The 22219-nt window shown below is 39.0% G+C and overlaps 1 protein-coding gene across 2 annotated transcripts in view; it reads left to right on the top strand.

Annotated features, from left to right (window-relative positions):
- Window positions 1-14047, top strand: part of FIG4 (FIG4 phosphoinositide 5-phosphatase) — a 66642-nt gene extending 52595 nt beyond the window's left edge. The window contains exons 22-23 of one of the 2 annotated variants that reach the window (NM_001398080.2): window positions 2169-2258; window positions 13329-14047. In NM_001398080.2, coding sequence (NP_001385009.1) covers window positions 2169-2258; window positions 13329-13506 — 268 coding nt within the window. In that variant the 3' untranslated portion in view covers window positions 13507-14047. The remainder of the gene's footprint in view (window positions 1-2168; window positions 2259-13328) is intronic. The other variant, XM_015284513.3, reaches the window with a different exon arrangement.
- Window positions 14048-22219: the final 8172 nt, after the last annotated feature.

The raw sequence follows: 22219 nt of genomic DNA, 5'->3' as shown, positions 1-22219 counted from the left end.
TTCCTGCTACAGGCTCTGGGCAGTAAAGCTGATAAAATAGTCAGAGGAAGTAGGTAACTCACTGTAGTGCCATGGATATTCAGGTGACAGATATTTCTACAGTGGGTTTCAGGAGAGGACAGGAGTAAGTTTAACTGTCCTCAAAGTTGCATGTAATAGCAGCATACAAATACATGTGATGTGGGTGTAAATGTATATATTTGTAAATACATATATATAGCATGAAGTGTAGTAATAATGTGCTCTTCATTTTGAACCACATCATGCTGCCACTTGCTCTTAATAAATGATTTTGTGATCTTGGACCATGCGTACAGGAAATGAGAGTAGGGTAGAGCATATTGCAGGACAGAATATGGCTCTTCAGGTGGTCCAGCAAGTTCCCACTCAGTTCCTGCACTTTGTTGTAGACTGCTACAATGTGAAGCAGCATGCTGCACAGCATGTTCAGGCTCTTCTCAGGAGCTGCTGGCTTACTCTGAGCAGTTGAAGATGGGAGCTGTGCAAGTATCAAGATATCACCTTCCACCTCCAACTTAATTCTAGCAGCTACAGAAACTTCTGCTTTTTTTCAAGGGTAATTTGGACTTTTGTCCTATGTTTGATAGTTATTACTGTGCCCACAGGTGTCTTGGATGGCCAACTCCCACAGAGCAACAAATAGATTACTAGTGTGCTTCTCCAATGAAATACAGTGACTCTGTAGTATCAGGAGCACTGGTTCTGAATTTTTGTAACCCCACATAGAACACAGGCTGTGTGATGGGTATTTTAAAAACATGCATTTAAGCTATTGTTCTCATTTTTACTCCTTGATTTCGCAGAATAACAATGAAGCCAAGAGAACCTGGTTCAAATCTTTTTCTCCTGAGTCAGAAACGAGTTTGAACCCTTTGAAAGTTCATTAACCAAAACTGCACTGGGGTGATTTCAGTTACAGATGGACTAAAGTAGCAAGTGCTGTTGCCAAGAGAGCAGTTGCTTATGCAAGACACCAGGAGTGCCAATCGATATATTAGCTTAACAAATCCATGTTTCAAACACCTGATCAGACTAGGGCATTAATGGGATTTGAAAAAATGCGCATGGAAACCACGTCACCTCAGAAGAACACAGTATGTTAAAGAGAATACCTGTGAGGCATGCACTGAAATGAGTTTCTGTGCATTTGTTTCTGTTTTCTAGTGTGTAACAGCAGTGACTATCATGTACATGTATTTGAAGCATTTTTTGTGTGTGTGAGGGCAGTTCTATTTCAATTTGATCTTTTCTGATTTGATATTATATGATAGCTCCGTTCATTAATCCTGACAATTATTCTCTTAAAAATTTTAAGAAAAAAAAAATCAGTATAAATATTTTTTTAATTTAAAACTTTTCTTTAGGGATGGCTACTTCACTTGCACTCTTTTGTGCTTTGAAATGCCTATTATAGCTATTTCTTATGTAGTGTGTACTTTGAAAATAGTACACGTGAAATGGGTTGAAGAGGATGTTTCTCATTATCTCCAGCAATGTTTTTAACTTCACCTGTATCTCTAACTTCTTTATTTTAACTGCTGGAAGATGGATGCCTGTTTCACAGAATCACAGTATCACATAATGTCAGAGATTGGAAGGGACTTTGAAGGATCATTTAGTCCAATCTCCCTACCAGAGCAGGAACACCTAGATCAGATCACACGGGACTGTGCCCAGGTGGGTTTTGAATGTCTCCAGAGAAGGAGACTCCACAACATCTCTGGGCAGCCTGTTCCAGTGTTCTGTTATCCTTATGTGAAGAATTTTTTTCTCATATTTATATGGAATCTCCCATGTTCCTGCTTGCACCCATTGCCCCTTGCTCTGTCATTGGATGCCACTGAGAAGAGCCTGGCTCCATCCTCCTGACACTCACCATTTACATATTTATAAACATTAACGAGGTCACCCCTCAGTCTCCTCTTTTGCCCCATGAAATACTACATGACAGCAATTAATAGGCAAACCATTTTCAAGCTAGACGAAGCTGCAGAATTCTCACATGCGCCTACTGTGTAGTTTTAAAAATCCCATTTGTTTACTCCAGAAGTAGATTATGATCACTACTTAAAGACTCATTGTTTGTGCCATTTGGGGAGATATTGCTTTTACATTTGATTTATTCTCCTATCAACGGTTTCTCACAGGTTTGTTCAGCTGGGACAGAGTCAACACAAGCAAGATAAGAGCAGCCAGCAATTTTGTTCCAAACATCAGTTGGATAGGGTAATAAATTTGTAAGTATTCTTCTTCTTTTTTTCCCTTACCCTATTTGTTTTTACTTTTTTCATTAGACCCATAAAAGTTTATCAAGTAAAATTTATGTTGAACTGTTAGCAAGTCAAACTTCTGTCGAGGATTCAATGCGTAGTGTGAAGAATCAGGTCCCACCTTCTCCCTTGTGACTTAAAATCTTAGCAGTCAAGATTTGCAGTTATCTCTATGCAAAATGCTGAAGCTACAGAGTGTAAAAGACAATTACTTATTGCTGTGATTGCTTTTGAAGGAGATAAGATTAAAAGAAGTTGATTGACTTACGTACACTTCATAAAAAAACCTGAGAACTGCAATTCAGTCTTTAGACCGCAGTCATCTGAGTTTGTTTGTTCTGAGAAATCTATGAATGCCATATACTTGTTTTAACATAAATTTGAGGAGTCTTCAGAGGTCAAATGGGATATTTTTATATTTTTATTTCTCTGATGGATGGCCCAGTGTTGGAGAAGGTAAGGCAAGCAAGGAATGGATTTCTGCTTTGTTTTGTGCCTGTATCTGTGTCACTGAAGTCAGCAGATATGTGCTAGCTTAAATCAGTATATCATGCATTTTAAGTAAAGAACATGTTGACTTTGCGTTTTCCTCAGAAGCATCTCCATGGATTTTTTTGGTTGTCTGCTTTCTGTTATATAACGATTCCATGATTAGAGCTGGTGAGGCATACTTTTAAATGGTTTATTTGTTACAATAGGTAAATTTCATGTTTACACCTTGCTCCAAAAAGGTAAGTAGGTTGAAAGGGAAAATCAAACTCCAAATGCTTCTTACCAATAAAACACTTCTTGAGTACTTTAATCCCAAAAGATTTGTATGGAGCTCACATTCAACAAAGTAAGACAATTAAGGTAGGATGGTAGGAGGATCATTCTCTAGGATTATCTGCCATATGGTATAAATCCTGTGTTTTCTTTATTCTTCTAATTTTCCATTAATACGAATTAAAGTTATAATAGATGTGTCCATTTAATTTATACCAAAACAAGGAATGTAACTGTGATTATGGATTAACTATCACTGCACAAGAACATCTTCTAGTAAGAGTATGGATCATTTGAATCTTTTCATAATGATAAAAACAATAGATCATGATATTATCCAAATATCATACTGTCTTGATATTTATGTGATCAGCTCCTGACTTTTCAGTTGATATCTCCTGATCAAAGGCTGATCAAAGTTTTACTATGGTGGTCTTGATTTGCTTCTGTTTTGGTGTACACGATCTCCTGCCTGTCAGCACAGCCACTCCATAGAACTACAGGCCACTACTGCAATCCATTGATTTACAGGCACCTTCACTTTGTTTCCTGCACTTCCTGAAGAAGTGGGGAAACTCTCAACATGGCACTCACTCATTCAGGGGTAAAAACTGGGAGCGTCTAAAAGGGGCTGAGGGAGCAAGATAAGACAACAGATTTAAAACTGTATCAGGCAATATTGTCTAATATCAGTTTGTAGTCAATTGATAATACATACATTTAAATTATGACACCATCGTGCATGGTTCATCATAAATAAGCTTACACTTTGTAGATGAATGCATCTGTAGTTTCATAATGAAATACGTTAAAGTAGTAAGTTGGCAAACTGTAAAATACTTTTTAAAATGAAAGGACAACTCTGAGAGTTTTGAAATGAAATGGTTATTAGAAATCATTTTATAATAATAAGAATATTTTTGCTGCTCATAGAGGTGATTCTTTTTGTGTAGTTGCAAAACCTCCCAGCATGCTTGTGACAGCTGTAGGAGATAATCATCCCTTTCTTGCCCCCTTAACTTAGAGTAAATTATTCCCCATGCTATGCTGCTGTAAAATGAACACATTAAAGAGAATCTGTGCATATAATTGTGGTGGCATTTGGGCAGGTTCAGACAATTGTTTTTTAACTTTCCCTAGAGTAATTTCCATGTATTTCTGAGTTGCATTAAGTGTAAAAGTCATAGAGCACACAAAGCTGCGCCTCCTGTCACTCCTCCTCTGGAAATCATAGAGATCATCTTTCTCTGCCAGTTCTACATTTTAATAACTTTTTAAAAACTTTGAAGTACTGTTAGGGTGGTGACAGAATATTCTTTCAACACAGGTCATAAATGGAGCCATTCCTTCAAGGCATGTTGTTCAATGTTGGAAAAAGGAAGCTCTCTCTCTGTGTGCTAACGTTTGAATTGGTGCTCTGAACCAAAAAATTCTTCAGAGATTACTAAACTTAGAGTACTGTGGACATATAATAAAACATATCACCTAAAAATAGTATGAACCTCCTCTGGATTAGAATCAAAATGGACACTTGAACAAGAACCACAGTTTTTTGAGTACTGTGGTATAATTACTTCTGGCTGACATGATGTACCTGTACCTGGTTTCCTACTACTCTTTGCAGCGTGATATAAATAACTCTGTTGAAAAACATATTTTCAATCATTTTCAAAATGTACTTCTTACATTTATCTAGGAGTGCAAGAAATCTGATTTCATTCTGAACAGGGAACGGAGTGTTTTGATTCACTGTAGCTCTTCTGGAGAAGACTGTGGATATGCTTTAATGCTCTTGTAGTAAAGACTGCATACATTGGGATACAAGGTGTCTTCAGTGCCTGTGTGCATTGTAGGCTGTGCAGAATAGCTATAATACTTGCACCAACATTAATGAATCCAGAGATATCCACTGTCCTATCCTGATGCTGATGAAGCTCAAGCAGGAGAAAAATTCAGTGATATCTGCAAGCTTGTGTTCTCCTTAAACCTTTGAAAATGGACCATCTTCAAAGATATATAGTCCGTGTTTTCTACATTCTCTTAATGTTAATTTTGTAATTTTATTTTAAATCATAGAATCATAAAATGGCCTGGGTTGAAAAGGACCACAGTGATCATCTAGTTTCAACCCCCCTGCTATGTGCAGGGTCGCCAACCACCAGACCAGGCTGCCCAGAGCCACATCCAGCCTGGCCTTGAATGCCTCCAGGAATGGGGCATCCACAACCTCCTTGGGCAACCTGTTCCAGTGTGTCACCACCCTCAGTGTGAAAAACTTCCTCCTAATATCCTACCTAAACCTCCCCTATCTCAGTTTAAAACCATTTCCCCTTGTCCTATCACTATCCACCCTCATAAGCAACCGTTCCCCTTCAATCAAGACTGCTTAGATCCTGCTTGTCACACCTGTATTGATCAGACATGACTGATACTGAGTAGCAACTATTATATGTAAGTTAGCTTTTAACTTTGCTCAAGTAGTACGTGGGCTTTTTTACTGTTGGTTTCCAGATAAAGGTAATGAGGAAAATTTCAATGAGCAATGAAACACCCTGCATTTCCCATTTCTTTTAACTTACTGACTGTTTTACTTGAGTATTTTTGATCTGCTAGTATCGTTTAAAAAATTAAAAATACAGCAGAACACGTTGTAATTATCATTGAGTGTTTACAGCCTTGGTTACTTTTGAAAACAGTTTCATCCAGTTAGTGAAATTCTCTTGTTTGTTCAATACTTCCTTATGAATTTGTTAGTATAAGGTCTATTTCTTGGAAGATTAGATAAAAAATAGCTTTGTATTTGCTAAGCAAACATGACGTTATCACTTCCTTATAACTGCACAAAACAAACAGTTGTCATTGAGCTTGTTCATCATTCTGTGTATTCAAATCCTAGGAGTTCTTGGAGGAAGTGGGATCCTTACTACTGAAAGGCAGAAGTAAATAAATACAGTATCTGTAGAAGGTTTAGTAGATAGATTTTTTTTTTTTTTTTTTTTACATTAAACCTATGCTAAATATCCTAAATGGTTTCTTGGCAGTGCTGTGGAAACAAAGGCAAATCAAAATGCATTCATAATTAGTCAACAAGTGACTTTGAAAATTACTAGTTGTCATGGATTCTTAACCAAGCTGGTAATTTGATCATACAGTGCTTTTTTTTTGCATTCTCTACTTTGAATTAGCACCCTAATTTGTTGTTTCATGTCAGAAAAAGTTAAGTTTCATGAATTACAGTAAAAACATTTATTTACAAGCCAAAGAATTCTTATAAATATTTATAAAAATATAGGTTCAAAAACTTTACATTTGTATTTGTTTACATTATCACAAATCACAAGGATCTCTTATCTAGTTGCTGTTAAGTTTGGGTTTTGTTTCCCAGGGACCTTGGGAAAATGGTTTAAAGTCCACGTGATTCAGATCCTCATGTATGTGGGAAGAATAATCTTCTTCTCTTTCATCTGTTCTGTCAACACTGAGCTCTGAGCTTTTCAGAATAGAAAGTCTAGATTAGATTAGCCTAGCATTTTTGGTAGACTTGTCATCTGACATGCTGAATGTTATATTGTCAATAAAATCATCAGCGTTTCTCTGATTTAATCATCATATTCCATTTGTTTATGTAAGTCTGCTTAAACTGAAAAACAAAAAACACCACAATTTAAATGTTCACACTTGATCTAAGTTCTCCCTTTCCAAAATTAAACACTGTATTCCCTTTCTTTGCCCCCACCCCTATGTGTGTGTTCTTTGGGTAATTGATTTGTCCTACCTCCTGACTCCTTTATATACAATCTTTAAATGTTGAATTAGCAAGGTCAGCATAAGTCATCCCTACTTAAAAGGCTCCTCAGAGATCACCTTTCTGTATGAGATGTTCTCACCTTCTCTCAGATTCCTTTTCTGCACCCTAGAGAACCTACTCCTAATGTAGATTGTAAAAGTCTCATTGAGGTACGTAACTGTGTAAAGAGATGTTCTTCTTTCTCCAACTTTTGAAACTGTGTATGCTGTTATGGAGGTTTCCTATTTTTCAGTCTTCTCTGCTCCTGAAGAATGTGACTGAAATTTTGTTGTCTGTAGGGAACTGTGTGTAAGGAAGGAAAAAAAATTTTTGAAGATTCTTTCAAGAGCTCAGCAAGCAATTTAAGGGGCTACCATTTAGGGAAAACAAATAAATAAATAGCTGGATTTGCAAGTTTTGTAGGTCAGATATATTTACTTAGCATTCAAACAAGGCAACAGAGTACATTTTGTCTCCTTCTTCAGATATTCTTTACAAATTGAAAGAGAATTACTATGGTAGCTCTCTGGTGACTGCTGTACTGTGAGCTCAGCATACCACCGTGCACAGCTTCTTCCAAGTATGAAACTTTGTAGGAACTGAAGAGTATTTCACTTCTCTTATTGTAGAGACAACAAACTCCTAGTGAAATGACAATATTGTGAAGCCTAATCACAATTACTGTGCAAGTAACTGTGCATGTCAGGGGTGCTGTCCTTCAGGACATGGAGTTTACATTCCAATCTGTTAATTTTTATTGGGAGACCATAGAAATAAAAATCTCTCAGGTTTATTTGATAGCCAAGCATAAATAATGTGCTCTCCTTTGTGACTCTGTTGTAAGATACTAAACTTACTCAAAAGATTCCTATACAGCTAATGTTGGAGAAATGCCTTTGATTAAATGAGTGGATAGTACAAGCATTCTACAAACATTTACAGTTTAATGTGTGTCTATTAATCAATACTGGCATACATGAACTTACAGTTCTTTCAAGATATTTTTAGCATGTTGAAGCAATTAGGTGGAAAATTGAGATTTAGCAACTAACTGGTCAAAGTGATATTCACTTTGTCCCAGTTTCTTCAAGTCTTAGGAAATAACTTGTCTCACTAGTGCTTCAGAAATGTCATGTCTTTAGAGACAAATCAATAAATAGAGAAGGCATCAAATTAGTGTAGTACGTTTTGGTTTGGTTCTTGCTGTTCACTTTGTAGTGGACTATACAAGCCAGCTGCATTTGATTAAATGGCATCTTTGTTAGATGGTGACATTTTTGAGTTTGTACAGTGTGCTAGCATCAAATGCTGTTTGCTAGAATTCCAGCTTAAATGTTTTAAACTAGATATATAAGTACTTGCAGAAGCTATGGAATCTTTGAAAAGTATCTACTTTACAAACATCTAGATAGAAATTCAGATAGATTAGAGTTTGATACCAATTCTGGAACCACCCACTTTAGTGTTTATAATCAACTAGCCGTGTATGATAGTGATGCTGAGAATAAACTATCACTGTTGGGGAAAAAAATTAGAGTTAAAGTTGAAATTCTACAGTATTACTCATACAACTACCAACAAAAAAAAAAAAATAAAACAAAATGCTGATTTGGTGAGAGCATATTAGTGAGTCATGAGCTCTTCAGAAGAGTTTCAACTCTTGAAAGAAGAGATTTTGTTGTTTAAGAGAAGCATAAAAGCAGCAAGCATTTTGTGAATTTTATCTTAATCATATAGGCAGGTAACTTGCTTACATTTTTATTATTAATTTACATTCTGTTGTAGTACCACAGAATCCTAAGATTAAGAAGCTTCAACAGGAATTATAATACAATTTAAAATAAGGAAGAATAAAAATACAGTCTGCACTAAGACCACTTTTTGCAAACTCATGAGCTATATGCCTTTAATTCTAGAAGGGCCAAATGTTTCTGTGGTGCAACGTAGCAAATTCTGTCTACAACTTGGTAAAATATAACTTGATTTTAGGTCTGCAGCCAAGCTCTGTGGATTACCAGTGGCTTTTTATATTACCATAACACAGACCTGAGCGTTATGCAGTGGCTGTGTTTTTCAGAAATGACTAGCTGCAATACCAGGAATTTGTCATTTGTTTTTTTTCTTCTTTGCCTTTTAGAAGGTGAGCACTTATTCTCTCTCTACGAGGAGTAGAGTTCTAAGAGTAGAAACAAAGTTTAGATTGTTTTCTCAGCTGTAATAATCATAGATGAACAGAACTAAATTTCAGTATTCAAAGTTGGATCACAATTTTATCTGCTTAGGAATTCATGTGATTTGCCCTTGAAGAGATACTTTTTAAAATTCCTCCCATAAGAGGCTTTTCTTCACAGAATTTACATTTTTGTCAGTACTAAACATATATTGTTTCAGAAGTTAGTGATCTAAAGAACAATTCTGATTACAGCAGCAAGTGTGCTACTCTGTAATTTAAAAGCCCTTACCAAATTTTAATTAAATTGATCACCATTTAGTAATTACATTATGAAGAAGAAGCAATTACATTTTCATTTTTACATTTCATTTTTTTTACAATTTTTTTACAATTACATTTCATTTCAGTATAATGTTGCTAAGATACTCCTCAAAAACAAAGTAATATTTTATATGGAAGATACGAAGCAAAGCAGGAAATATTACTGCATGCTTAACTATAGGAAAGCTGGACCAACCGGTGAAAAGTACATTTATAATATAGGTGATGTTTGCAGAGCCAAACTAAGCTAGAACTAAAATAAACTGGCATTGGCCAGCTCAAGTGCCTCTCTACTGTTTTGAGGATCCAAAAGAAACGTGCATCATCTGTGTTGCTGTTGAATGTCTTTAAAATGATTGAGCTGGCCTGGCATACTTTTATCACTGCCCCTTTGGCAGCCAGCAAGAGTGTCATGAAGAGCAAGGAGCTGGCAGTGTCCACCCTTAAATTAGAAAGTGAGCAAGGAAGCTGTGGTTGGAGACCCAGTCTTGGAAGCAAGGAAGATATTATGGCAGAAGTCCCTTAAATTAATGGGAAAAGGATTGAAGGGATGGTGACATTAAGTTCTTAAAAATAATAATGAAGTTAAACCATGCTGTCCAAAGTAATTCTAGACTATATAATAGGTGACCTTTAACTTTTCCTTTCTTAGAAACTGAAAATGGTAAAAGAAATGTTCTTCCTTTAGTACAGAAGAAAAATATTTTTCTATGGACTTATCTTTTGCAAGAAATCTAATTTTTCAACTCTTCAACACAGACTTAAAATCTATGCGATTGAGATTTGAAAGATGAATTGAAACCTTTATTTTATTTTATTTATTTATTTTTGTCTGACATTTGTCTGTTTTGACCAAGTTTTAATTCAGAGGTAGCCTTGTAATTTTTCATCTCTGGAAATCAACTGGTTGCTGTTACACTGTGAATATTGGGTAGTTTTGAATATCTTATATTCTATTCGCTGGTGTACTTAAACTTTTTCTTCACATTTCTCTTCCAGATGATTGAGAATCAGTGAGGCTTTTTCCAAATTGACGTTGGAAGCATTATTCATGCTCGTAGTGCAGCTAGAAGAGCATTACTGTATTTCATTTGTACAAGGTCTTTGCCTTCATTTGAATTTTCCAATTCTTCAAAGGCACAGTTCCCTGTATTTCCCTTTAAGAGAAGATATTACACACTCAGAAGTAACTGATTTCTTGAGGAGCACCTAGATAGTGAATCGTGGTTTCTGTGGAATTTAGCGACGTTAATATGTATGAATCTTCATTGCATTTGGGTTGATTGATGCTCACTTTTGAAAATAATCAGCTTTGACAGAAAGTTGCTGCTGTAATTTCTTAGCTGAGAAGTTTTGAGCCCTAAAAATATATGCATATACTGATATGGTATTTAACAATAACATTCTGTTTTTCAGGCACTGGTTGTTATTCCAGTATGCTTTTAAGTAATGTAAAGTATTTAGAAAATTTGTCCTCAGTGGCTAACATACTAGATGGCAAATGAAAAAGCAAGTTTAAAAAAGTCTGTGGTATTAAAGGCAGTTTTGTTCTTTGCGTTATCGAAGAGGATGTAGTAGGCTTTGGAACTCTCCATAAATGACAAGATGATGAGGTTGATCAGAAAATAGCTAACGTATAAAGAGAGAGAAAATACATTTGGTTGTATAATAGTGATGCGGAGGAGGCAAATAGAGGATGACTGTTCACCATTTCTTCCAGTTTAAGAACTACAAGTAACCAACGCATGTAATCGCAAATCAAAGGGATGTCACATCAGACACAACCAAGTAGTAGAACTTTTCCCCAAAGGATTCTGTATGTCTCAGAGAGATATTAGAAAAATCAGTGAACACCTTGGAAATTGCTTTCCACGAAACAGCAGTCCAGTTTCAAATTTTATCCCCCATAGTTCCTAAATTCTGGTTGCTGAGACTGATAAGTATAGTGGAGCTGGGGTTATTCAGTACCTGTTTTGTTTTAATATGCTATCCTCAAACATTGATACTAGTTGCTTCATGAAACAGGATAATAGGTGTCATGAAATTTTGGTCTGACCTAGAAGAAAAGGACTGATGTATAAATGTGTTCAGTGTACACTGTGGTAAGGAAGTGTATCTACAGTGTTTAAATCTTTGATGTAGTGAATGCTTGGGCAGCTTTGTTTACAGAGAGTTTTATAAAGCAGTAGTTTGCTAATGCCTATGTGAAGAGTTATATTAGCTTTTCCAGGTGAAACAAAAACTCTAAATATATGAGAACTGATGATTCAGAGAACTCCTCAAAACATGTATGCCATTTTTTTTAAATAGTGAAAAATGATTTATTTCTCCCGCTTAGGAATTATAGGTGCATTGCATCCACTGTTCTAGATAACTCATCGTTCTGACAGATAGTTTTTCTTTGGAGTTCATTTCAAAATTAGATTTCTTCTAAATCAAATAGTATTAACAGAAGGAAAAGTTAACACAGGTTACCTTCAGATGTTAACATTAGTCATTGAATGCTCTCTTGTGGAATCCAAACTGTTCTGCTATCAAGCAGGTAAAAGTCAGGGAGTGTTTTATAAATAAAGTACTGAAATATTGCTGGGAAATGCACACAGTATGCTTATGAATATTGCTTTCATAATAGCCACATGCTTTAAAAATGGAAATTGTTAAACATATACTTTGTGCTTATTCATTTATTACATATTGTGTATAAGTAGTTTTGTTACTACTTTGTTGTTGATTTTGGAGAATGTATTGCTACTGAAAAATTTGGCTTGGAGCCATCGAATATTTTAAATTTGAAAGGATTCTGGAGGCCATCTGGTCAAATCCCCTGCCCAGAGAAGGACCAAATTCAGTTGCTCAGGACCACGTACACTTGAGTTTTTTGTGTTCTTATGGAGCGGGGGTCTCCAGTCTCTCTGAGCAACTTGTTCAGTGTTTGACAACCCTCACAGTGGAAGAAAGTTCCTTTAAACGTGATCAGAACATCCCACATTGCTATTTTCTTGCCCTTGTTGAAATCTATCCTTTCATCACGTACTCCAAGAAGAGGCTACTTCCATGCAGTCTGTAACCTCCCATTAGGCAGTTGGAGATAGCTGAACTGAGCAAAGCTGGCACGCACAGCCTCTAATTGTGCATCAAGTGCTCCATAATCATTTTGATGGCCTTTATTGAACTCATCCAAGTATTTCAGTGTCTGCCTTGTACTGGAGAGCCCTAACCTGGGCACAGCGCTCCAGATGTGATCTTATGAGTACAGAGTACAGGGGGACATAGTCAGTTCGTGCTGCCTATGCAGTTTTCCAGAGTTGTAGTGAGAAAACCAGCTTCTACCTTATGAGTGAGTCTGATTTTACAACAGTGACTAGAAAAGTTCTGGTGTACTCAGGTTCTTGGAAACTTTCAGACTACATGTATTTCTCATAAGATGAGTAGGTGTAAATATTAGGATTTGAAGAGAGTATGTACTGTATAAAGCTATTTAAAAGATAAGTTCAGGCGATATCAGCTGTGCCAGTGTACAGGGTGCTGTTGCCGATAGTCATCTGTTTCCTTATAGATAGATGGACATTTCTTATCTGATAAATCCTTTCTATTTGTTGGTTTAGAAAGTAATCTCTTGCTTGTTATAATTGCTACCGAGTGGGTAGTTAAATTAAGTTTTCCCATTATCTGCTATCGTGTATGGCATGGATCAGCTCGAGTGCCTACTGATCATAGCAGATCTGAGGAAGGATGAAAAAAATGAGGACAGAGTGAGGGAAGTACAGAAAGTATCCTGTAACGTTATTAGTGACACCTTACCTAATTACCCTACTTGGAAATCAGGTCTTACCAGGTCTGCAGTAGTAGAAACAATCTAGCTAAACGGATTATTGACTGCCAAGTTACCTTTCCTCTGATTCTCATGCACAGGTTTCAAGGAAAATAAATACTTTAACTATACAATTCTGTTTTACTTAAAGTTCCATATATTCTTTGTGTTTTCTTCCAGAATACCAATCTCTTCCTTTTCTCAAGATAATATTTATGAAGTCCAGCCTCCAAGAGCTGATAGGAAATCAATAGAGATTTTTCATGCACACATTCAGGCTGGAAAAGGAAACATGCAGCCCTTGGGAAAAGATGACTTCCTCATGTACAGAGAGTACATTCGAAACAGATACCTCTAAATACAAGCTGGATTCTCACGTTGAGTCTACAGTAGTGATTGCTCATGAAAATAATTTTAGAAAGGAGTTCTAGTTTTGTTATTTTGTAATAATAAAGTTATTTTCTTAAATTTATTATCTTACAATTCTATTTACTTGTTTGCTGTTACACATTTGTAGTATCATGCTTTATATGGAACAAAAGTGATTTAATACTTGTTCTTCAGCTGAAAGAGAAACATGTATATTAAGAGATGAAGTGAATAATCAGAGTACTTGCAGTAGCTGGAAAGTATGTAGTGATTTATGGCAAAGAAATATTGCTTCTTTAGGGTTTTGTGTTAATTTCTTACATTTTTATGTTTGCTAGTGAAGTTGAAGTGATTTGTACATATGAATCAGAAGAGAATATTTTTCTTCCTCTCTTCCATTACAGGAGACAACCCAACCAAGTGTTTTCTAATATTTCTTGAGATTTTCAGCAAAATGGGTGCTTGTACTTTGCTGCTTTCTTAAACACAAGAAAAAGCTGTGTCAAAATAAAAATTTGCGTGTAGACCGAGTCTAATTCGTGTCAAAACTAACCTTTCCAGTGCTAGTGGCTACAGAATCTGTGCTACAGAGAGGGTGAAAATGGCTTGTGAAGAATTATTATGGGCTTCTAGTAGGACTCTGAGGTGAGCCTCTCAGTGACTGCACCAGAAATGAGGGAGCGCTGTTTGGACTTTGGTGGGAGGTCTGAGAACACCGTCACTTTACTGTATGATAAGTGTCACCCCTTTGCACCATATTTTTTCCCCATATTTGTGCTTCTGTAAGGTGCTTTCAGGTTCAAACCTACAACCTCCCCAGGAAATCAGCAAGCAGTGTATAGAGCCTGGATCACCTGCGATGATCATACAAAACGGGCGGGTTTAGGAAACATCATGCCCAGCACTAGGTAAGAATGGAGAGAAGCAGGTATCTGAAGTAGGCTGTTTGATTTGCCCTTGTGAACAAAGTGTTTCTCAAAGATGAAAAATAAAATTTAAAAACCCTGTGATTTGTAATTACAAGGCTAAAATTCCCAACGCTGCTTTCTAGTCTTTTGCCTTGAAGGATACTGACAGCAACAGCAGCATCCTTGACAGATGATGTTATTCCACGTGCTTTTACAATCTGTATTTCAGGATTTGCTGGAATAACTCCGAATAACTTATCTTGGGAATGTCAGCCAACTGCATGTACTAGATGTAGAGAACGTTTGTGTTCATAGTTAATTGCTTGCAGGCCACTGCCCCAGATTTTTGGCTGCATGCTGCAAGCATATTTCACATATGTTTGCATATCTCCTGCAGTAAGTAGCGCTTCTGTCGGTAATTCAGCAAAAGACGAGATGCAGTGGATAAAGGGAAAGGACTTAGGTTGCTTGTGCAGCCTGTGTGTTTCACTGTATGGACAGTGGGAGAACGTGGTACCTCAGGCTACCAAAAAATGATTGTGTCCCTTTCCATTCACTTTTGTTAATTGATTAGTATTATCCACACAAGTCCAGTTGTACCAAAGATTCCAGAGATGCTGCCTGTAAGCCTGCCTACTTTATTCTGTTCTTATGATAATAAGATTCAGTTCTCAGCCACGTTAACAGTTCTCAAGAGATGCATCTGTTTTTCTTTCAGAAACTGAGGAAAGTATGTGTAAACTTAGTATGAACACAAAAGGCATGGGTTGTATTGGCTGTGGAGAGTAACATGGTCTCTTTTGACTTTATTTAGTAATGATCCAGTTTAATATTATGCTATATGGACAGATCCCACATTTCTCAGAGAAATATTTTATTTTTCACCCAAAATTTTGCTTGCTTCAGTGTTTCTGAAGGGTACATTGAAATAAGATAGCAAAACGTACACGCGGAGTTAATGGCTTTGGTTTCTTTTCTCGTGTGATTTCTTGTGATTCAGGAGGTGCAGACGTAGGGTTAGAGCTCTGTTGTTTCTGAGCCAGCAGTCCCTTGATGCCAGTCCTAAAGCTTAAGCTGCATTCTGTGATTCTGTTCATACTGATGCTTCTGCCCTTATGAGTTACTGCCCCACGTTTTCCCCTCCTTGTGAGTTTTGCTCCCACTAGCAAATCCCACTGAATTTTGTTCTCCCACTCAAATTCCTTTCCAGAGAGGCTCAAACACAATCCTTGCAATGTGCACAGAGCTGGAGCCACTGGAGGGGAGAAGGTGAAGGCACTGTACTTACTGCTGAGTTAGCATTTATAGTTGCTCTTCGTGTTGGTGTGGAGTTTTTGACATTTTTGCACAGGATCCCAGGGAGGTTCTTTTGGCTATGCGGACACCAACCAGCCAGTGCTAGAAGTTGTTCCAATGCACGTGACCTGTCAAACCATCTGTTTTGACGCTCCTTGCAGTCAGGTGAAGCAGCAGCTTTCCTCAGAAGATGCTTCGTGCTCCATGAGGGCTTCACCCTGCCAGCGCTCCCCAGATGCCAACACACACAGGTATGGCCCATTGAAGATAAAACAGTGCAACTTCAACAGCTGCGTGAGTGTTGCATTACATATTGGAGTTGCGTTTGCTGCCATAGTTTGAATCCAAGTGATCACCTGGAGACTGATAAGGAAAAGATAATAGGTATGTGGCTCCCAGATGCCTCCCTCCCTCTTGTATGTATTTAACAGAACTAAATGAAGTTGCCACTTTTGGTGTTGATATAAAAGTAGCATGAAAACTAGCACAGTATGTTACGAAGTGAGGTCATAAATTAGAATTGCAGCCCTTGCAAGTATTGGTATTCAGCAGTTACATATTGGAGTTCTTGAATCTGAGTGTTACAAAGAACTTGCAGCTGCTGATCTGCCGACTAGAATCAAGTGTAAGGGTACTGAGAAAAGGTGTCAGAAACAAGCCTTTGGAGGAGAAATGCATGCTTGCTGCCATATCTGTCTAAGCTTTGTATATAATATTTAAATTCTTTTATTTGGAATATATTCATCTGCGAAGGATAGATGGGGTGATAAGATTCAGACAGACATGTAATTCAGACATTACATCCAGGGCAAGTAATGAGCCCTCTGGGACAGCCCAGACACATTTTCCCTTTCTAGGAGTAGCTGTGCTGCTTGTGCCTAAAGCCCAGTGTGGTTTTTAGGTGTTACAGTCGCAGTACAGGTCACGTTTATGGTCTTCATCCCTGTGCAGCACACAGCACTTCTGAGATGGTGTGTGCAATGCAACCTTCGCATCCTCTCAAAAATCCTTGGCCTCCAGAGAGCGCTTCTTTCTTGTATTCTTTATCAATTTAGGTGCTCCTTTATCATAAGGATATAAGGTCCTTTGTCACCCTATTTTTTCCATTTTTGTCTATTTTTTTGTTAATTGTACTTCCCTTTATCATTTTTTTTTTATGACCAATGGTTCGGAATACCTTTTCTTACCCAGAACTGCAGAACTGGACCACAAGTTCCAGTTTTCCCATAATATTCTTCTCTTCCTTTTACTATGTGAAGTAAAACTCCCCAAATTCTGTTCTTTCACTGAAAAAATACTGAACAGCCATGATGCTTTCTGCAGCACTCCATCTCCCTCCTGTGCCACCGCCCGCCCTGCCTGCCTTCCTGCCTCCCACAGTGGTGACAGACGTGCCTCATCTCTTTTGGGCTCTCTGTGCCTCAGTAACATATTTGTGAGGAGTGCTCTGCTCGGGTACAAGATGTGAGTACTTCTTAAACAAACTGTAAGCATTGCTTAAATCTTTCCCTCCAGAGAAAGCCAAGAGCTGTTTTGATAGAGAAAGAGTACTTCAAGCATAACCTTCTGATCCCCTCCGGTCCTGCCATACCTTGTCCTTCACCTCCCTGCTTCCACACTTAACACATGTGCACCACCATGATCTGAGTGAAAATCTGTGCTTGCTGCAGACGTGTGAGGTCTGTGACAACAGGTGTGCATGGTAGTTAGCTTGTTTCCTACAGCTGCTGACAAACCTGTGAGCAATTAGCCTTGTGAATACTCACTGTAAGCATTCCTGGTCAGAGCAGCATTCCTAATTATTGCAGGCACACTCCACACAAAGCTGCGAAAGAGATGGTAAATCTAGACTTTGGCATAAACCTGTGACCCCCCCCCCTTTCATTCTGGGGTGTTTGTTTGCCTGTTAGTAACGTGTTCAAAATTTGTCTATGAGTCACCATTTGCATATTTAATGTCAGGATATTCTGCTTCAATAACTGCAAACTCTTTGAGAACAGAGTTTCTAAATAGCACTGAAACCGACAATGATGCCAGTACAAAATAGTGTGACCATGCAAAATCTGAAGGGCACTGTCCCCCCAGTAGATACATGGTGCAACACCAGCCCACAGCAGCTGCTGTGGTCATCATCTCATACTGTGAACCCCAGCTGCCCCAGCAACGACTGAGCAGTTGCTGAAGTACCTAAAAAAAAAATGTGCCTGCCTTGCAATATTTTCTGCAAGATTAAAAAAAATATATACAATAAAACATCCTCACTGGCAGCAACCAAAACCCTTGAGCATCAGCAGCCTGGAAGACAGGGAAGCTCAGATCAGCACTTTGCGGGTGCTGGACAGGAGGTGTGGGTTTCTGGCAGCAGACCTGCTTCCTTCTGTCGCCCTGTCACCTGTCTGCAAATGGACAGTGCCCAGTGTGTGCTTTTCCTGTGATTTCCGATCCCAGTGACCCAAGGTAATAGTTTACGGTGGTAGAAACATAACCCAGTGTTATTCTGATAGCATGGTAAAGAGGCGAAGAGAGCAGTATATACAATTCTTTTGTATAATTAGTATCTCGAATACCTTGCCTTGCTGGTTTTACTACCCATATATCCAGAGTTGATCTCAGCAGGTTCAATTTTTGTTAGTTTGTTTAGTTTTCCTAGTACTTCCCTGGAAATACAACGTAGATGAGGATGAAGGGAAAGGGAAAGGGGAAACTAAGAAAAAATGGTAAGATTTCTACTCTCATTTAAGCTTAAACCCACCTCACTACATGCAAACATTCTCCACAGCCCAGAAATCCTATGATGACTTCTCTCATAGCAACAACAAATGTTCTGTGTCACTCTCTTCCCAGGTTTTCCCTGTTCACGTAACTGGATAATGGACTCTGGACACTCACAAGTTCTAGTTGCAAAGCATGATGCTGGGCTTAAGGCTCATTTGAGGTCAGCCTTCCTTTTCCCCAGCTCAGGAGTGTGTTCTGTAGGACCACAAACTCCTGCTTGGAAGGAGAAGGGACCCTCAGTGAAATCTCTCCTAACAGAGGCAGCTTTTTAAGGAGTCGGTCCTGTTATGTGGGAGGGAATCCTTTTTCCTCTAAATCTCCATAACCTTTCTGCATTGTCTAGGCGAACTCTATGTATTTTTCCTTTTGCCCTTTCTTTTCTCCCCATAAATAGCAGTCCTTTACAGCAGGCTTTGTGCCAGGGGCGTGCATCTCAGAGAGGCAAGAGGAGAAGGAAAAAGGTAAGATAAAGGAAGAGCTTGAGTTGTCTGGTTTGGACCTCGGTGAGGGATATTTGAGCAAACACGAGGCTGCACGAGGAAGAGCAGCAAGGACGGCTGCAATTTAGTTGCTAGGAGCTGCAGAAAGGCGTTGAGGGACAAACTGTACATGAGCTTGGACACATGCACATCGTTTGCTTTCACGTTGTCAGGCAAGTGGGCAGGTTGGCGTTACAAAGCCCAGAGCAAGCTGTGCTACCGAGTCCTGCTGGGCATGCGAGCATGGTTCAACATGCACAGGGACATGTGGGGCAGGCAGGAGGCTGGGTTGCAGCACGTGTGCGGTGAGCAGAGAGCCTGCAGTTGAGACATGCCCAACAGCCACATGAATGCTGGCAGGAGTCACAACAGCACTGGGAGGATACACGTGCTGAGCCTGATTTGAATTTCCAAAGGTCACATTTGTCATTCTCTGCGTACCGGCATTCTCATTAATGAGTTTCTCCAGCTGATCCTATGTGATGTCCTCAGAGCGGGCTGTGGCACAAGGCTACCACCAAGTCTCAGCCACCATAGACACAGGCAGAAACACCTCTGGACCAGCACCTCCCCAAAATAAGGGCACTGTAGGGCCACCCTGCATTCCTAGGAGTACCTGAGACTTGTGATCTGTTACCAACCAGCGCAACTGGGCTGCTTGTTGACAGCAGAGCTAGCCAGTGACCAGTGACTTGAACAAAAATGTCTCTGTTGCTGCCAGGCAGCAGTCATTTCACTACCCACACCAGCAGCCTCAACCAGAGACCAGCTCTCCCTAGCTACCCTGGGACTCACAGAGCTTAGTACAGCTTCTCCTCTGCCTGCTGCCAGCATGTTCTCCTTCTGCTGCCTTGGCTTAGATTTCTGATGAACGCTATGCTATGAAATGATTTTTCCAGTAACATTTACACCATTAGAGGACCTGCAGACCCATCCACTTCCCACTCATTAAATGTTTTACCCTAGAAGACAGGGTTTGAGTAGTGTGTTAATTTTCACCATGGCCTGCTGAGAAAACCCACTCCCTCATGCATGCAAAAGTTACTCTGCCACCAACACGTGAAGGTGCCCAAGGCATGAAGACTGGGCTAGCTACAGCTTTGGTCAGAAAGAAGTGGTCACAAGTGGGGAACTTCTCAACCATGTAAATGCTGTGGGACCCCTCCTCTACCTTGCGTATCCTACTTTCAGATGTTCAATACTGTACGTATCCAACAGATCACAGAATCTCTTGGTTTGTTTTAATTGTCACTGCACACTTGCTTCATGCTCCTATTTTTTTAGATGCTGTATATACAGCATTCTGTGGAGAGCACAAGCACCTCATTGGTTCAGTTGTTTCCTAGATGGGCTCTTTCCTTCTAACTGGCAGATGTCTTTTTCACCTGCTTTCATTCTACATATCTTCTCCATTGCTGATTCTGTAAATCCTTCTCCATATCTCCAGCATTATGGTTCCAGGCCACTATTCCTGCTATGAGGGTTCAAAGAATTGCCCTTCACCTTCTCAGCTCTGTAGCTGTAGATCTGAAGCTGAGAAGCTTAGTCAAGGATGCATTTCTTTCTAATTCTTCCTGTAGGCATTAGTTTGCTTACTTGTTTCTGCATGGCAGATTTGAGTTGACTTGAAATTAGATGCCTAAATGTATTTCCTCATGTATTTTCCTTCTGTTTAGTCTTTTCCTCAGCAGAGGCCCAGTGATTTTGCTGTTAACATTGTCTGGCAGAGATGGAAGCTGCAGGTAATAAAGGCAGTTAAGACTCTTTCCGTGTTCTCAAAGGTTGTGAATGACTCAAATTGCAGCATGACCTGAAATCCCTTTTAGGGACACTTCACTACATCACTGTAAGAGAAATGGCTACTCAGAAAAGGCCCAAGAAGACACAAATGCAAAACAGTTCTTATCTTCCCGTAACTTCACCAAAGACCTGTCTCTAGGAAATGTGTCTGCTTTTTCGTACTGCCACGTGAAATCATCAGCAGATGTTCACTCTCCAGGTGAAGCACCAGGAAGTGGGTGCCTTTGTCTGACGCTGCAGAAGGTAAGAAATGTTCCCTAGTGCACTTCTTTCTCTTAAATGCATGAACATACTTTAGACTAAGCACTGCCGTGTCTCTGCACAAGCCTATTTCAAGGCACAGCCAGTGGACAGGTTTTTTTCAGTGCAACAGCAGCTTGTGTTGGCTTGTGGGTGGTAACAGCAGGAGATAGGAGGCATTTTCAAAGAACATAGCTTTTTCCTCCATCCTTGGAAGTGATGCCTCATCCCTGAAGGTGATCGAGGCCAGGCTGGATGGGGCTTTGGGCTACCTGGTCCAGTAGGACAGGTCCCTGCCCACAGCAGGGGGCTGGCACTGAATGGTATTTAAAATCCCTTCCAGCCCAAACCCTTCTATGGTTCTGTGATCTCATGAAATCCCCTAAAGTTTAATGTTTTTATCTTCAGATGGATGATAGTTTTCCAGTAAAAAATAAAAACAACATCAACTCTACAAAGTGTAGAATATGCGTACTGTATGAATTGTTTCAAAGGAACCATTCAGCTTGAGCTAATTATTTGATCAGTCCATAAATCATACATTAAAAAAAAAAACAAAAAACAAAAAAAAAAAACCAACCACAAACCCTTACTATCCTCAGTGTAAGTGTGTTTTTCGTAAGTTCAGTATGTTTTTCAGCTTATATGTATGGAGCGATTACAAGCGCCCCTATAAAGAAATTAAGAGGATTTGGACATACTGAATACATGTTTCTCTATTTCTTTCTCAGTTACTTTCTTTTTGCTGACAAAAAACAGGTTTCCTCTATGTGCTGTGACTTAAGAGCATGCTTCCATTTGGCTCAGGGTCATTTTGGATATTGACCTGTTTGTAACTCAAAACACACATGGAAGGGAACATAAGCAGGAAGTCTTCCGTTTTCATCCATGGAAAGAATTGATTCGAGGGTTTTGTATTCTTTTCCTTTGCCACCTTCACAGTGTGGTAGAACATACTCATGATGCGACTCTGTAGCACCTGTTCTTTCAATCCCAGCTTCAGGACCACCACCATCCTCCTTGCTGGTTGTGTGCTTATTGCCCATGCAGCTGGTAAAACTCCTTGGGCTCATGTTCTCCCTCCCTCCCTTCTTCTCCCTTTCCCTTACAGTAGCTTATTCCTGTTGGCATACCATTCTCCACAGACTCTGTTTCAGATCTTTTTTTTTCAGTAACCTAAAGGGCTTTTTGGAGATTTGCTACT

Source organism: Gallus gallus, chromosome 3, assembly GCF_016699485.2.
Source record: "Gallus gallus isolate bGalGal1 chromosome 3, bGalGal1.mat.broiler.GRCg7b, whole genome shotgun sequence".
Taxonomy (NCBI): Eukaryota; Metazoa; Chordata; class Aves; order Galliformes; family Phasianidae; genus Gallus; species Gallus gallus.
The sequence above is the reverse complement of the archived record's forward strand: the minus strand, read 5'-3'. Positions and strand labels throughout refer to the sequence as shown.